This window comes from Cherax quadricarinatus, chromosome 21 (assembly GCF_038502225.1).
Source record: "Cherax quadricarinatus isolate ZL_2023a chromosome 21, ASM3850222v1, whole genome shotgun sequence".
NCBI lineage: Eukaryota > Metazoa > Arthropoda > Malacostraca > Decapoda > Parastacidae > Cherax > Cherax quadricarinatus.
This window is the reverse complement of record NC_091312.1, coordinates 26,236,036-26,254,754: the sequence shown is the minus strand read 5'-3', so window position 1 is coordinate 26,254,754 and position 18,719 is coordinate 26,236,036. Positions and strand designations below refer to the sequence as shown.

Genomic DNA, 18,719 nt, shown 5'->3' with positions numbered 1-18,719 from the left:
CTACCGCTGTAAAGAAACACGCTTAATGTTTTTACCCTCGCTGGAAATCGAACCCAGACCCTCGTCGTGTGAAGCGAGAGCTTTAGCCACCAACAACACTCTAATTGTCAGACATAATGAGGGCAAATTCCTTGGCCTATACCTCGACAACAACCTAAATTTCAGCACCCATATCCAACACAACAAAAATAGTATCCAAAACGGTGGGGATCCTCTCCAAGATACGATACTACGTACCGCAAACTGCCCTTCTCACACTATACCATTCACTTATATATCCATACCTCACCTATGCTATCTGTGCTTAGGGTTCAACTGCAGCAACACACCTAAAGCCAATAATAACCCAACAAAAAGCCGCAGTAAGAATAATCACTAAATCCCATCCCTGGCAACACACCCCCCCACTCTTCATAGATCTAAACTTACTCCCTGTTCAGAACATCCACACTTACTACTGTGCAATCTATATCTACAGGACCTTAAATTCCTATATTAACCTTGACCTAAAACGCTTTCTTGATAGTTGTGACAGGATCCACAGGCATAACACCAGACACAAACATCTCTATGACATTCCCCGAGTTCGACTAAACCTTTACAAAAATTCAATTTATTTCAAAGGACCTAAAATCTGGAACACCCTACCTGAAAACTCTAGAACTGCAGACACATTCATCACTTTCAAAACTACGGTTAGAAAACATCTTATCTCCCTGATCCACCCCGACAACTAACTACATGATAACCACCTGGTGGTTCAAAATTACACTCACTCACCCACTTACTATAAACCCAGAAATACTAATCTTAATCTTAAAATAATAAATCCTAACAAGTCATAAGTTTGCCTATGTTACTCAAATATAGACACCTTGTATTGTGCCAAAACAAAAGCATTCACATTGCTAAACTCAAAACTATGATGTAGTCACTTAGCCTTAATACTATAATCTGTAAGGACTTAATGTTAAGAATTAATCTAAGTCTGCTCGAAATGCCTAGCCATGCTAGGTGTCCTAGTGGCCCCCTCTGTAATTAGTGTTTTATAACATGTAAACCACAAAATACCCAAAACCTGTAAACCCCACATTGTAACCATTATAGAGAATAAACTTGAATTGAATTGAATTGAATTGAAAAAAAACATATGTGGCGAGGGAAGAGCAAGCGTGCGAGAGGGAGGGACGCAGATCTGTGCATCCCAGATGGGCAAAAGCTGCATAGCGGACTGGTGACCACAGTGAGAACAACGCCTGGGAACCTTTACACACAGTCACATGTGGTTGCTAGTGACTATTGTAGTGGTGGTAACCTATGAATTGGAATAATTGTTGTAGTGGTAATAATTGTTGTGACAGCAATTGTTGTCCCGTGGCTTGATAGGCAACACAGGAGAGAGAAAGCAGCTTATGACGACATTTCGGTCCGACTAGAACCATTTACAAGTCACTGAAACGCCGTCATAAACTTTTCTGTCCTATGTACAAGTTATTTCTGTATTGTTCCAGTCACGGTATTGATAGACAACGCACTCGTCTCACACACACCGAGTGTCCGTGTTTCAATTCCCGACCAGGTGCGTATGTTCACCCAGGAGTAAGTAGGTACCTGGGTGTTAGTCGACTGATATGGGTCGCATCCTGGGGGACAAGATTGAAGGACCCCAATGGAAATAAGACCGTCCCCGATGTCGCACTGACTTTCTTGGGTTATACCGGGTGGCCTAACCCTCCGAGTTAAAAATCCCAACAAATCTTATCTTATCCTACCCGTGGCAATTTGTGTAGTGGGGCAATTATTGTATTAGTGGTAATTATTGCAGTGGTGGTAACTGTTGCAGTGGCGGTAATTGTTATAGTGGTAATAATGGTTTTAGTCGAATTGTTGTAGTGGTAGTAATTACTGTAGTTATAGTTGTAGTAATGATGCCGGTAATTTAAGAGTCAAGATTAGGGAGCTGGTAGCAGTGTTCATACCTCTAACAATTTTGCATATTCGGGCCCCAACATGAGTGAAGAAACCTACCTGTTGCAAATATGTCTTACTATGCAACAGTTATGTATCTTTATTTCGAAACGTTTCGCCTACACAGTAGGATTCTTCAGTCGAGTACAGAAAAGTTGGTAGAAGTAGAAGAGATGTGAAGACGATGTAATCAGTTATCACCCTTGAAGATGTAGCTCTGAAGTGGTCAATTCCTCAGCCTGGAGAAGAGTATTTGTTCCATAGTCTGAAACAATGTGAAATTGAAGTATGTATAATGTTCGCCAAGACCGGAGTCCTGGCACGGGTCTTAATCTTGCGATGACCCGTCTGTGAAGTTGAAGTGACAGTATGGAGCTTTATATACTGTCAGGAGGTGACCTCATTGAGAGGTCACGTCCCTCTCAAATCCAACCATTCTCAAGGTGTTTTTTGTTCTGTACCAAGATACCATTGTGTTTGTGTCTGAAAGAGTGAATATTAAAATGGTATAAAATACCGACAGTCTGTTAGGTAAGACACATATGCAACAGTTAAGTATCTTTATATTTGACTCCTGCCACTATATATACTCGTTTTCTTAGTTACCTCTGTATTTGGACTGAAGAGGTCACTCGTGGTGAAACGTTTCCTTTAATAAATGTCCTGAACTATACATAAGTGTTTTTTCCACATGTCGGTATCACCATAAATTTTCTAACTCGTTTGCTGTACTCCAGGATCAATGTAGGACATTAATACAACAACGAACGAGGACGACGGACATACGGCAACGAGCCTAGGGTGGTGAACTGATTACATCATACTACCTCTACACTTCGTCTTCCATCAACGCTGATGTCCCAGAATTCTCATTCATCTCTATTCGACTAACGAAACCTGCAGCGCAGGCGAAGCCTTTCGTAAATATAAAATTCCTAGTGTTGCAAATGTCTTACTAATCAACTTGTTGGTATGTTTAGCATGACCTGCTGCCACTAGTGGGCCCAGCTCACCTGTGACCTCATCTTCAAGACGCTACACCTCACTTTTCTCTAATATAAGCCTCTGACCCTATGCTCTTGGTATAGGCTAGGAGACTTGTCATCTTGCTCCTAGGATGGACTGACTACATGAAACTGCCTCTACATTTCGTTTACCTGGTCTTCCACTAACGCCGATGTCTCCAGGCTTCTGATTCATCTTTGTACTCGACTGATGAAACCTTTCATCAGTAAAAATGGATATTGTTGCACATGTGTTTGACTTGTCAATTTGTGATAGAACCGACGAGGGGACAATCTGCTTGATTTGGTTCTAGCAAACAAGGAGACCCTGGTTAATAATCCGGAGATAACAGAGGTGCTTGTCACGAGCTATCACAAATAAATTACATTTAATATTAATGGTTTACAAAATTCACAAGTAGATGAATAATGCATGTGTAAAACTCGAGAATATTTATAGTGGAAGTCTTTCTCCAACCAGTGGCATCATCAGTCCAAAACAGAGAATAAAACGGCAGATGCTTGAAGACATATAGAAGTAGTTTGTGATGATCAGTCCCCCATCCGCGAAGAATTTATTGGAGACGGTGGACGACTTGAAGTAGCAGTTTGAGGTGATCAGTCCCTTAGATTTAGAAAGGATAGTAAAAAGTAACTTTAGCAGTAGTTATGGAAGATTGGAGCAATCTGCCTAGTCATTCAAGCTAACACGTTAGGTAGCTTTAAAAAATAGGTTCAACAGACACTGGGAGTAAAAAGGGATTGGTTCTGAGGATCTGCCGAGCATAGGCCTATTGCAGCTCTCAAATCCCACATTTTTATATTCTTATTTATACTTGCCAGAGAAGCGGACAGCACACACACACACACACACACACACACACACACACACACACACACATTCCCCGCAGGGCACAGAGGAGCAGCCAGGTGATTCCAGGTGGTGCCGCCTCTCTGAGCTATCACCCTTTAAAGTGTCCCCTGGCGAGATATCTTCACTATAGAGACCACACTCCTTATTCTACATGCCAGGGCTGGAGATGCAGTTTTTTCTCTGGCCGATGTTAAGCTTTATCAAGCTAAAGCGAGGTAAATACTGCTGACCAGACCACAACATGATAAAAGAAAAATCAATGCTCGGGAAAACCACAAATATTTATAGTGAAAACCTGGTATGCAGTGCCGAGACGTGGTGGATAAAGCCACATGAGGAAGGACTTAGGAGAGTTTATTGTGAAAAAGTTTGTCCTGGAGTGAACAAAGTCACAGGTCCGAAAAGTTCCCATAATAAAATGCCCTAAGTATTTGTTCTTGTGTTTTTAACCAAGCAAATAATTATGCTGGTGATATTCTTGTATATACCAAAACCTTTCATGAAATGAGGAAAGTGAACCCGATTCCATTCACATAAAAAAAAAAATTTATTGAAGACTTTTTCGGTCCTTGGCTCTTGATAACACCAAATATATGCATTTGAAGTGATCAAGGTCGAAAGATCGAAACTTCGTCAATGAAGATGACCTAAGTGACTGCACTGTCGACAATCACTTGCCTTCTTACTACTATCGTGAAATGCAAACCACGTATTCTAAATTATACACAGACAGTCTGTGGTAGTCTTGAGGCTGTTTTACAAAATCGATATGTTTACAGTCATAGTGGGAAGTGTAAAAGTGGCCCACTGTTAATAAAGGTTGTGTAACTATTACTAGTAACAATGATAATAGTTAAAGACACAGCAACTCTTACCCATTAGGGGCACTGTCATGCCTCTGGTGGGTAATATAGGTGGTAAAATTACCCACGCTATATGTTTACCTAACATCTCGGTGGGTAAATTGATGCCTTAATAAATATCTCATTACGATGCATGTGCACCCATTTGCCAGAATTAATAAATAACAACAATCCCATTTAAATAAGACTCCAATGCAGCACTTGGACATTGTGGAACTGTTTCGCTCACTGGAGTGGTAAATCAACGAAAGCACGGGGAATTCACTATTTTTTTTAATGGTTACTGTGTGTGTGTGTACTCACCTAGTTGTGGTTGCAGGGGTCGATTCATAGCTCCTGGCCCCGTCTCTTCACTGGCCGCTACTTGGTCACTCTCCCTGCACCATTACCTTTATCATACCTCTGCTTAAAGCTATGAATGGATCCTGCCTCCACTACACAGCTTCCCAAACTATTCCACTTCCTGACTACTCTGTGACTGAAGAAATACTTCCTAACATCACTGTGATTCATCTGTGTCTTTAACTTCCAACTGTGTTCCCTTGTTGCTGTGTCCCAACTCTGGAGCATTGTCTCTGTCCACCTTGTCAATTCCTCTCAGTATTTTATGTCATTATCATGTCCCCCTTATCTCTCGTCCTCCAGTGTCGTCAGGTCGATTTCCCTTAACCTCTCCTCGCAGGACATACCCCTTAGCTCTGGGACTAGTCTTGTTGCAAACCTTTGCACTTTCTCCAGTTTCTTTACGTGCTTGGCTAGATGTGGGTTCCAAACTGGTGCCGCATACTCCAATATGGGTCTAACGTACACGGTGTACAGGGTCCTGAACGATTCCTTATTAAGATGGCGGAATGCTGTCTTAGGTTTGCTTGGCGCCCATATGCTGTAGCAGTTATTTGATTGGTGTTCGCCTCAGAAGAAGTGTGTGTGTGTGTGTGTGTGTGTGTGTGTGTGTGTGTGTGTATATATATATATATATATATATATATATATATATATATATATATATATATATATATATATATATATATATATATATGCATAACAACCACTCTGAAAGAATAGAGAAATTCCAAGCGCTTTCATGACTACTCACATTATCAAGGAACATAGTTCCTTGATAATGTGAGTAGTCACGAAAGCGCTTGGAATTTCTCTATTCTTTCAGAGTGGTTGTTTTGCATATTCTGAAATCACCTGTTTACTGTGATCTTATTGCATATATATATATATATATATATATATATATATATATATATATATATATATATATATATATATATATATATATATATATATAATGGGATGTGCCAAAGTATCGGTATCGGTTAAAAAACAACCGATATCAGCCGATACCTTTTAAAATATTAATTTTGCATGTGTACTTAAAAATATCAACATTAGCACACTACATCACGATTGTGAGAGTTACTTTCTCTCTTTCTCACACACACATACAGAAACGTATGCAAGCACGTGAGCGCGCACACAGAGTACACAGACACGCACGTAGGAGGGTACACACACACACACATAGAAGAGTACACAGACACACAGATGGGAAAGTACACACACACAAATAGGAGAATATGCACACATACACACACAGGAGAGTACATAGATACACACACACAAGGCAATAGCAGTACGAAATGAAAGAGGGATGGGCAGATTGCATTTTCTTGAACTGTAAGAAGGCTTTCCACACAATACCGCACAAGAGACTGGTACATAAGCTAAAGGAGCAGGCATAAATAACAGGACAAGCACTGCTTTGAATCAGGGAATACTTGACAGGAAGGAAACAACGAGTGATGGTACGTGACGAGGCGTCAGAGTGGGAGCATGTGTGGAGTGGGGTTCCACAAGGGTCAACCCTAGGGCCGGTGCTCTTTCCTGTATATCTGAATGACATGATGGAAGGGATAGTCAGAGGTGTCTCTGTTCGCAGACTACGTGAAACTAATGAAAAGAACTCGAACGAGGATCAGGTAAGACTACAAAGGGATCTGAACAGGCGACAATCCTGCTCCGACAAATGGCTCCTGGAGTTTAACCCCACCAAGTACAAACTCATGAAACTTGGGGAAGGACAAAGACCGCAGATGGCGAGTACACACACACATCGGGGTCAGGAGCTACGAATCGACCCCTGCAACCAAATATAGGTGAGTACATAGAGTACACAGACATGAACACACACATTCGACAAGTGCCTTCGACAACCAGCAAAACATACCATGTAATAAGTAACGACAGTATCATCTCAGAGAAATTACATTATTTAATATTTAACCTTCCTGTGTTATTTAATAACCATTGTGAAATAAACATTCTCTTATATATTGAACATAGTCATTGTAATTTTAAAAATAAAAAAAAAATACGGGAAAAGTATCGGTATCAGCCGAAAATTGGGTATCGGTATCAGCCAAAATTTTGTTGTCTTAAATTAATCGTTTATATTTTAACACAACTATGCAATAATTATTCTGCCTGAAACACTGTACAAACTATGAACCTGTAACACATTTAGCTTTTTTTTTAAAATATTGTGTTGCAATAATTCAAAAATTGAAGAAGTGTAAAACGGCAGTGTAAAAATCTGTAAACATGAAACTAGTATATATATTTTTATTAACAACAATACAATTCTTATAAATTTGCGAACACCTGTGGAAATAAATCGTCTGATTATTTTTTTTTTTTTTTGGGGGGGGAGTATCCTAGGTAATTTACACTATGTATGAAAACTGTACTAGTGTGTACCTGTACCTAAATAAACTTACTGAATAAAGGAAGCGTAATAAAGAGCAATAATATAGTGTACCGTGCAGGAAGTCTCTCTCTCTCTGTGACCCGTGGTGAGGAAAACGGATGTTCAGAGGCAAGCTTCAGCAGACCCAAGTATTGACTCACCTCACAGCTGCCTCCTCGGGAGTTTCACCTGCTTCCACCTTGCCTCCAAAGGCATTCCACCTTCCCTGGCCAAACCCTCGCTTCTTGTACCCCAACAGGAGGCGATTTCCTTCTCTGATGAAGGCTAAAGTGAAGAGCTTCTTGGTCAGTTCAGACATCTTGGACTTGGCGCGTCATGGGTTCCATCTGCTATATAATATAAACCATTTACTTACAATTATGCGTGTTATATTTATCATATATTTTTTTCATTTTCTGCTCGTAAAAATATATAAATTAGGGGTGATTTTTCAGTCGAAGTTGTCAAAATGCACGTATCCAGAGCGCATTTGATGATAATAATAATAATAATAATAATAATAATAATTATTATTATTATTATTATTATTATTATTATCGTAATAATAATAATAATAATAATAATAATAATAATAATAATAATTATTATTATTATTATTATTATTATTATTATTATTATTATTATTATTATTATTATTATTATCGTAATAATAATAATAATAAGAAGAAGAAATCATGAATTATTTTTTTATTTTCTTAACTTACACTCATACAAATGTAAATAGCTTTTTTTTTTACCTTATTCCTAGTATATAGCCTTTATAGTATAATAATAAGATATTATATCTTCTACAGAATAATAATAAGGTATTAAAAGACTCCCAATGGAAATAAGTCACTCTGGCTTTTTTAGGTTATCTTAAGTTCTCTACACATATGCTGCTATGAACGACAATCTATGTAACTGTACTTGTGTATACCTGTATAAACTTAGTTACTTATGGCTGAGTGGTCTAGAACGTTACTTGAAAAACCATGCCAGTCTCCTTGTAATAGGTTCGAATCCTGCTGACTGCGATCTTTCTCTGTATATACTTACTTGTTTCTGCATGGCCAGGTGTAGCAAATTTGGACTTGTAAATAGTGTGCGTTTTATTTGGAACTTGAATGAGTGATCGTCCTAATAACAGATTTTTGATAAGTTAGGATGGGATGGGTGATTTGTTGTTGTAGATCACCATGCATATATACCAGACGCAACATTAGAACAAATCAACGCAACAGGTTCACACAGCAGGTACACTCAACAGACCCTCACAAGAGATATTCACAAGAGACCCTCACAACAGATCCACACAACAGATCCGCAACACAGAGTAATGATGTTTGAGGTGCATAGTAACTTAGTTCTGTATGTGCCGATGTGAGGGCTGAATCTTTGTTGTCCAGGTGTGTGGCTAAGAAATTTTTTCTCGTCTTTCAATGAATATATTATCAACCTTTTTGTTCAGCAAATTGGTGCTGGAGCAAAGAAAACGAGTTAATAGGTTCCAGAGGCTCTGTCGTCATCACAGATGTCCTGCTACTTAAATCTTTCTTTATCATTTCCATGAAGATTGCTACGAATCACCTTGTTCTTCTCCAGCTCCTCCTTTCCCTAGTAAACAACGGGGTAAACCAGTTAGTGGAGATAAAGAAACTGATAGCAAGGGGAAGCCTTTTATTACGATGTTTCACCCAAGGCTGGGCTTTATCAAGACTCGATCAAGTACAGCCTTAGACAAAAGACTATAATAAAAGGTTTTCCCTGCTACCATATTTTTATTTCCACCTCTAACTGGTGATAAAGTTGGTGAATCAACACTGTATATCCACTAAGCAGGTATTCGCAAGACACAGGACAGCTCACTACTAGCTTAATGTAATAATAACAATAATAATAATTATTTCTTCAAGTACATAATGAATAATAAAGATTATGATACGTTTATTTAACCACAAATAAAGAATTGACTTAAAGTAAAAGGACACAAGTGCAACTAATGTGACATTTTATTGTGGCAACGTTTCGCTCTCCAGGAGCTTCACAAAGGTCATGGAGAGCGAAACGTTGCCACAGTAAAATGTCACATTAGTTGCACTTGTGTCCTTTTACTTTACATATTGTCGGTAATTCTACCAACATATATACATATACATATACATATACATATACATATATATATATATATATATATATATATATATATATATATATATATATATATATATAAACAAATGACAGTAACCAGCCAGGATACCCATGGCATCGAGGTGGACGAGAAAAAAAATAAGAACCAGGAAACGCTCATATCTGAACGTTTGTGGGAGAACAAGGTACTGTGAACTGGGAAACCCAGTCAGGCGGCCTTGATGCTACTCTCTCACTTGCTCACTTCTGCCACTGATGTCTTGACCTCTCTGTGTTCCTGTTCCTTTCTACCGCAGAAAACAGTGGGGATCCAAATGGCAAAGAGTGGAATAAAAAAAAAAATGCAAAACGTTGCAGAATATGATCTTATTGGAACAACATTTATTCTGTTGGTAAAGGTTAAAAGAGTCATAATTCCATGACTATCTACACAGAGATTTGCTAAAACTCTAGAGAGAGACTTAAGCTCTGCCCAGAACGAAACTTAATCAAAGCATTTTTTTCGCAACATGTGGCTTTTTATGTATAGAATGAGGATTTATTTAGACTGAGAAAGTAGCATAAAATAGTGAGAAGAGAGGAGGGTTGATTTTGTACATAAGTGGTACACAATACCTACAGTATGAAGAATTAGACACAAGTATAATGTTTGGTCAGCCACTGGCTTTATCAATGCAATGTAAGGACATAATCTGAAGAATGTAGAACTATATGCAAAAGATGAGATAATCAGTCCCTCAGCTTAGCCTTGGAGCTAGTGAAGAGCACCGTAGTCTTCAGGAATATATAAGACTACTGGGTGAGGCACCAACCTTGTAATTTTTTGCATGTCTTCCTCATCATCACCTGGGCCTTGTTAGGATGTTGAGCTACATCACCTGGGCCTAATGAAGGTGCCGAGGTACGAGCTTTTCCAAGGTGTCGGCATCAGTTTCTGGACCTGTCAAGGGTTACAATTATAGCTCCTGGGTCTATCACGGGCGAGAGCTACAGCTTCTGGGCCTCTTGAGGGCAGTGAGTTAAAGCTCCTGGGTCTGTTCATGGTGCTGAGTGCCTGACTCTCTGGAACGTCAAGGGGCACATCAGGTTCCCTGTTTACAGAGGTCTGAGCAACACAATTGTCATCAAAGATTTAAGTTATACCATGAATTAAGGAAAAATCCTAAACTCCATCTTACGAAAGCAGACAAAGCAAATGCGATAGTAATTATGGACAAGGTAAATTATAGGGGGAAAATAAACATGATATTAGGAGACAGGGAAACTCACGCGCCTCTTGAGAAGTGAAGGAGTCAGGGATGGAAGCATCTCTTCACTCAGGCAGCGAGGGGAAAACACGTCTAGTTTGACATATATTCCGGCAGAACAGGTCACTGCGGGGGCAGCAGTGTTTATATCGTCACACTTTTACTGAGTTTACTTTCTCATTGTGTAAAGGATTTCACTGCCAGTCGAGAGGCTGGTTCTGTCTCTCAATAGTTCTACAAGCATAAACATAGTCAGGAAAAAGGACAGTAAAAATAAATAAGTCTCTTTAGAAATCGAGCATAAATTTGTAAGATTTACTTGTCATCATGTTGATAAGACAGAAAGAAAATATCAACCACCCAACCAGAGTGAAAAATGTTAAATAATATCTCCCTGGGTAGGTAGTTGCTGTTTACTAAACTACAACCATTAGAGTACTAACTAAAGTTTATACTCCGCGCTATATACGATGTACAGGTAAACGTTGAAACAATCTTTTCACAGTACAACCTCAAGGAAGTTCTTTGTTCTCAGAACGTAGAATCGTGAGTGACCATTAAGCTGTGCTAGCAAGCGTTAAGGTGTGCTGTAAAGTTACACTGCTGTGTTGTAGCGTCACACTGGTGCTGTGGTGTCACACTGTTGGTTTGTGGCGTCACGCTGCTGTGTTGCAGTGTCACTGGTGTTGTGATGTCATACTGTTGTGTTGTGGCAGCATACTGCTGTATTCTGGCGTCACAGTGTGTTCTGAAGTCACACCGTTGTATCGTGGGCTTCACGATGTGGTGGCGTTACACTGCTGTTTTTAGCTACATAAACAGATATTGTTGCTGTTGAAGGGATCTTGATTTAGGGGCGTGGAGCTACCTTCTTCCCTGGATCAAATCTGATTACCTACCATACTCCAGGAGCTGTATGGCCCCTGCAGGTTTAACACTTCCTCGACTGTATAATAATAATAGTAACACTTCCTCATGAATATAATAAATATTTTTCCACGCTAATTTTCTAACGCGTTTATTCCCATGAATCTCTGAACAATTTAAACCATCAAAATTCTAGTTATCAGTTTTGCTAATGTGTCCCAATAATAACAATTTGCTCAACTGTTACGTAGTGTAGATAGCTTGTAAATATCGTAAAATTTACGATAATGCTACTTATATGTACTGCTTGTAGTAATGGCAAAGTACTAAATGGCTATAAATATGACCATGATTTTTAAAGGGGTGGACCGGTAAGCCATCGGAAGGCCTCAGTCACATGACCAAAAACTCCAGCGGCGGGTCATCATCTAAGACCCTCGTCAGGAAACGCTTGCTCTGTTTCCTGAAGAACCTTACCTTACTTAACTAATGGCAAGCAGTTTACCAGTACTGTAACTTGTTTAGATACCATGGGTGCCTAAGCACTGGACGTGTGAGTTTTAGGATTCACTTGCCATGAGTTTAAGCTTCACCAGTTCAGTGATTCCCCTAGACCTATTATGTGCCTTTGTAATGTCTTGACTACCGCTCACAAGAAGGGAACTGGGGGCGCATAATAATGGGTGTTCAGCCGAGGATCAACTGCGAATAACTGACTAAACTGAACGTTAAGGTCAACAGTGAAGGATAAATAATCTTTTAATGCGTAGGAAAATTGGAGGGTGTGGGGGAGCCTGCTGTACAGTGCTGGTCGTCGTGGCTTTACCTGTACCTCTGTTCTTTGTAGATAATGTTTTATATCGGTAAGATTTCCTTCTGACACTTGTCTCTACTCTTGATTTGCCAATAGCTAAAGTGTCGGTTGAATTTCTAGTTTCCACAGTCTAGACACGGTATCAGTTTTAGAATGTTTGTCTTTTACCATTATACTGTTGCTACAGTGGCTGTGATTAAGGAAAATTTAATCATTTACTCGTTTCAGATAATTTATCTGTATTACAAATTAGTTGGCAGTAAAGTGGATCAAGATGCCGCCAAGATGTTCAGTCATATTTAAAATTATTTTGTTGTGTTGGTGTTATACATGGTGGTGCGTGAGGCGGCAGGTTGTTACAGTACTGTGACCGAATAGTTGGTTATTACACCATGGTATTCTGTGATTGGTTGTTGGAGAGCTATAGGGTTGTAACTCTCCAATAACCAATCACAGAAGACCTAACTTGCCAACACCCAACCAACTAATCCCAGAAGCCTAGGTCTTCTGCGATTGCCGTGTTCCTCCCTTAAGTCAATGTGACCTGACCTGTCTAGGTTGGGTGCATTGGCTTAAGCCGGTAGGAGACTTGGACCTGCCTCGCATGGGCCAGTAGGCCTTCTGCAGTGTTCCTTCGTTCTTATGTTCTTATGTTCTTATTGGATGCCACTATCCAATTAGAATGACGCCCGAAGCTTAGCATAAATCACTCTGGAAAGAACGATTCAAGCTGGATAGAAACACTGAGCTGGATCATAGAGGATGTAGGCACCAGTCAGGAAGCAGGTGGTCAGTCAGCTAGGAAGGACTAAGTCAGCAGGAAGCAGTCAGCTACCTCGCAGAAAAAAGAAATCAGCAACGGAGGCAACGCCAATGATACAGGGATCAAGTGCCCTATGAAATATGATGGAAAAGCGAGATAAGCAACGGTACAATAACAAGAAGCTTACAGTGTGATTTTTAAATCAGACATCAAAATACAATGTAGCGTTGTGTTAACTGCGCAAGTATACAATGTATGTAAGAATAAGACTTATTTATATAAAACATATGGTAATGAGTAACTTAAATTGTGACTATTATAAACTCAATTTTAAATTGTTAAATCAGGAATAATCTCCCGTTGAGTACGGGAGTAAAGTAATAATATTATGAGACTGACTGCCCTTCAGATTGGGTCTCTGAGTAGGTGGTATTTATAAAACGTCATCAAACGTCAAATTAAATTAAGGAATTTTAAAACTTGTCGAGGGAAATTAATGTCTAGGTAATATCAGCAACAGTTTAAAGTCAGTTAATAAATTAAATAACATAGAAAATCCATTATTATTCATTAGTTAAATCAATTGATTTCAGGAGCTGGTTAAATTAAAAAGCTTAGGAAAATAGATTTGATGTATTTTAATGACCCATGTAACGAATCTGAAATTACGCGTACATTCCTTGATGCATTTTGTAAATATTATCAGTGTCTTATATAACAAAGCTGAGTTTGTTTGTATTGGTGTGTATTCGTGAGCCTACGTAATGCTTCGCAGGAAAAAACCAAGACGAAGAAACAGAACAAGTTTATAATATCCAGAGTTCCTCAAGATACATGCGTGTCATACTTCAAGGAAAGCGAGTTCACACGAAAGATTTTTTTTTTTTTTTTGGGGGGGGGGTATTATTACTCAGAGCAATAATTCCAGTGCATAGGTCTCATTGTGAAGGCATTAAAAATAATAATCATAATAATATCTTTATTTCTACATGTACATGTACAAGGTACACAGGCCTAGCTGACATCAATAACATACTACTATATAGAAAGCCTCTTGTTATGCAGAGCATTTTGGGCAAATTAGGTCAGTTTTGTCCCCAGGATGCGACCCACACCAGTCGACTAACACTCAGGTACCCATTTTACTGATGGTGAACACAGACATCCGGCGTAAAGAAACACGCCCAATGTTTCTACTCTCACTGGAAATCGAACACGGACCCTCGCCGTGTGAAGCGAGAGCTTCAGCCACCAGGCCACGGGAGAATACTGATCCGTAGTTATCCCATAAAATTATAATTCATTGAGATTGTATCATATATATCTTACAATTATAAGGGAAGTTATTGCTCGGTTAACAGTTATGTGGTGGACGGGATTGAGCTTAGTCACTGCCGGAGAATTTTTTACCTGCGTCAGCGGAAGGTGCTGGTTGTGTCTGGATCATCTGACTCAGCATTACTAGGAGCCTTGTGAGGCCTCCTACCCACGATCCCCCCACCAAGCCTGAACCCCCACCCCCAGCATCCATCATCCACCCAGACCACCCCAGCAGCCATTTGAAAATCCCAGTAACCCAGATCACTTCAGCAACCCTGATTACCTCAGCAACCTTGAATACCTCAGCAACCCTGACTACCTCAGTAACCCTGAATACCTCAGCAACCCTGACTACCTCATCAACACTACCTCATCAACCCTGACTACCTCATCAACCCTGACTACCTCATCAACCCTGACTACCCCATCAACCCTGACTACCTCATCAACCCTGACTGCCCCATCAACCCTGACTACCTCATCAACCCTGACTACCCCATCAACCCTGACTACCCCATCAACCCTGACTACCCCATCAACCCTGACTACCTCATCAACCCTGACTACCCCATCAACCCTGACTACCTCATCAACCCTGACTACCTCATCAACCCTGACTACCCCATCAACCCTGACTACCCCATCAACCCTGACTACCTCATCAACCCTGAAAACCTCATCAACCCTGACTACCCCATCAACCCTGACTACCCCATCAACCCTGACTACCCCATCAACCCTGACTACCTCATCAACCCTGACTACCCCATCAACCCTGACTACCTCATCAACCCTGACTACCTCATCAACCCTGACTACCCCATCAACCCTGACTACCCCATCAACCCTGACTACCTCATCAACCCTGAAAACCTCATCAACCCTGACTACCCCATCAACCCTGACTACCTCATCAACCCTGACTACCTCATCAACCCTGACTACCCCATCAACCCTGACTACCCTATCAACCCTGACTACCTCATCAACCCTGACTACCCCATCAACCCTGACTACCTCATCAACCCTGACTACCTCATCAATCCTGACTACCTCATCAACCCTGACTACCCCATCAACCCTGACTACCCCATCAACCCTGACTACCTCATCAACCCTGACTACCTCATCAAGCCTGACTACCTCATCAACCCTGACTACCCCATCAACCCTGACTACTTCATCAACCCTGACTACCCCATCAACCCTGACTACCTCATCAACCCTGACTACCTCATCAATCCTGACTACCTCATCAACCCTGAAAACCTCAGTAACCCTGACTACCCCATCAACCCTGACTACCTCATCAACCCTGACTACCTCATCAACCCTGACTACCTCATCAACCCTGACTACCCCATCAACCCTGACTACCTCATCAACCCTGACTACCCATCAACCCTGACTACCCCATCAACCCTGACTACCCCATCAACCCTGACTACCCCATCAACCCTGACTACCTCATCAACCCTGACTACCTCATCAACCCTGACTACCTCATCAACCCTGTAAACCTCAGTAACCCTGACTACCCCCAGTCATTCACTTCATTATCAAAGATACAACATTTAAAATTCCGAGGGTGTACTAACACTTCAGCAACTTGATACAACACGTGAAATGTGTGATGTCTGTAAGAGAACCCATCCCCTTCATTGTTGTGACCGGGTGTGGAAGTGTGAATTGCTCATTACTCTAAAATTTGTTCATGATTGTAGCCATGTATAAACGTAAGTAACCATTCTTACAGTATTCATTACCTTTGTAACTTGTGAGTTCATTACCTTGTACCTAGTTCAGCCATCAAAACTCTGGGGCGCAGTCCCTGGACCCATTATGTACCTCTGTAATCTGTAAATACCTTTGTAACTTGTCATGATTGTGACTAGACCTACCTGGAGTTCATTACCTTTGTAAATTGTGAGTTCATTACCTTTGTAAATTGTGAATTTATTACCTCTGTAACTTGCTCAGCTATCAAAACTTTGAGGCCCAGTCCCTGGACCCATTATGTACCTCTGTAATCTTTTGACTACCGCCCACAGGATGGGTATGGGGTGCATAATAAACATATTAAACTAAAAAACTAACCCTTCATTGTGAAAAAACAACAATATTAATCTTCAGAATGTAATAACGTACGGTATTGACTGTAACCGTTAAAATTATTTTTAATGTATATATGATGTAGGTAAACAATACACGGTACACGGGATATACATACATATCTCCCTCCCGTGTACACACTCCATTGTTTACCGTGAGGTATATTTCTCTGAGTATACGTATATGCTGACAGTTTACTTTAATTCATATTGTAAAGATTAAAGTATTCTTGTATGGTGGTGAGAAGGTTACTTTGCAACCATAATGACCCTCGTGTAGTCCATAGGCTTTCAACTCCCATTAACAGCGCTGTATAGCCCTGGTGGTCTAGCGCTTCTTTTTTATTATATTATTATTATTCAACTCCCATTAACCACCCAACCTACGGAGAGCATTTCATGGGTCCTTAATGGCCTACGTGGAGTCAGTAGGCTTTAAACCCTCAATTGCTAACCAAATAATCATGGTGTGTGATAAAGACTCAAAGGAAAAATCACACAATGTGATCCTCGATGTAAACACTGGGACGGTAAGCCAGAGAAAGGTCTCACTCACACCACCAACAGTTAACGAGTCATCACATCGGCCTGACCAGCGTCAGGAAACGCCTGTCATGTTTCCTGACGAATAAATTGCTATACTACTGCTGAAGACCCATCATGAGTGAGGTAGGGAACGAGGATTGTACTCTCATGTGAAGAGCTGTGAGGCTGTAAGAGGTGTCTGAGTTTCCCTGAATCCTAATATCATTTATTTTTTCCCTGTAATCTACCTTGTCCATAATTACTATAGCATTTGCTTTGTCCGCTTTCGTGTTATAACTTAACAAATCTTTGTGGGCAATTGTGTTGTATTTACAGTACTGACAACAAGAGCAACGATGTCAACAAAAATAATGACAACAGACAATAACAACAATGGCAACAACAATAACAACAACAATGGTAACAACAACCGGTTTTTTGGTGGTGTGCTCCATGGCAGGTATCCCAGTATTCCATAATCCCAATCCCCTGCGTCTCAATGCACGCGACTGGAATGGTGCAGAGTGCGGCAGAGTTTGATAATGCAGTTCAGTATAAGCTTTGAATATCTGAAGAGAATCAGAAGAGGCATTCACAAGTTATCATTTGGAAACTAATAGCCAAATTTTTTAAATAAAAATGGTAAATTAAGGTATGCACAGACAATCTAATTCACATCTTTCAGAGAGACCAAATTGATCAATACAATAAAATACACAAACATTAATTTTGAAGCCACTCAGATGTTGGGCGATCAGGTAATCAGAATGGAAGGGTTGAAGGTAATCAGAAGCAACAATCAGATATTATCACATGAAAAGCAGAATAATATAACATTGAACTGTATTATCAACGTATTACGCATTCTCCACTATTCCAATCGTGTTCATTGAAGCACGGAGGACCAGCGACCAAAAACTATCTTGTGTTACATTTCCACCCATGAGTGGGGCTATATCAAGTATACGAGTCTAATACTTGATGAAGCCCCTCTGTCCGTTTAATAGATGGTGGGACACATACGCAGTAGTTGGCTTCCTTTATTGTTGTAATGGTCTGCCTGCTCAGTAGGTTTCTTCAGTCGAATACAGAAGTGACTTGTGTATTGGAGACAGCAGCAGCAGCGAAGTGGTAAGACAGTCAGCTCCTCAACCTTGAAGAAGTAATTTTGAAGTGTTCTGTCTGCTTGTGTGCTCGCGCTTGCGAAACAATATATACAGTACTTGTATCTCCTAATACCTTGTCCTTTGAAAAGCCCGGAAGGTATTTTCTTGACACTTGAATGCCGTTACTGCTGCTGTTGCTGCTACTGCTGCAGTAGCTGATGTTGTCTGATATTGTGCGTGTGTGTGGGGCCGTTACTGTAGTTGTAACTGATGTTGCTTGACCTTGCGCGCGCGCGCGCGCGCGTGTGTGTGTGTGTGTGTGTGTGTGTGTGTGTGTGTGTGTGTGTG

General features: G+C 40.4%; 1 protein-coding gene across 4 annotated transcripts in view; it reads right to left on the bottom strand.

The window, feature by feature from the left end:
• LOC128688995 (oxidized purine nucleoside triphosphate hydrolase) overlaps nucleotides 1-18,719 on the bottom strand; it is a 53,947-nt gene that overhangs the window by 16,579 nt on the left and 18,649 nt on the right. For 2 of the 4 annotated variants that reach the window (XM_070087347.1, XM_070087343.1), the window contains exon 2: nucleotides 7,629-7,817. In XM_070087347.1, coding sequence (XP_069943448.1) covers nucleotides 7,629-7,786 — 158 coding nt within the window. In that variant the 5' untranslated portion in view covers nucleotides 7,787-7,817. Of the gene's footprint in view, nucleotides 1-7,628; nucleotides 7,818-10,430; nucleotides 10,578-18,719 lie in introns of those variants that run through there. The other 2 variants (XM_070087344.1, XM_070087346.1) reach the window with 2 other exon arrangements.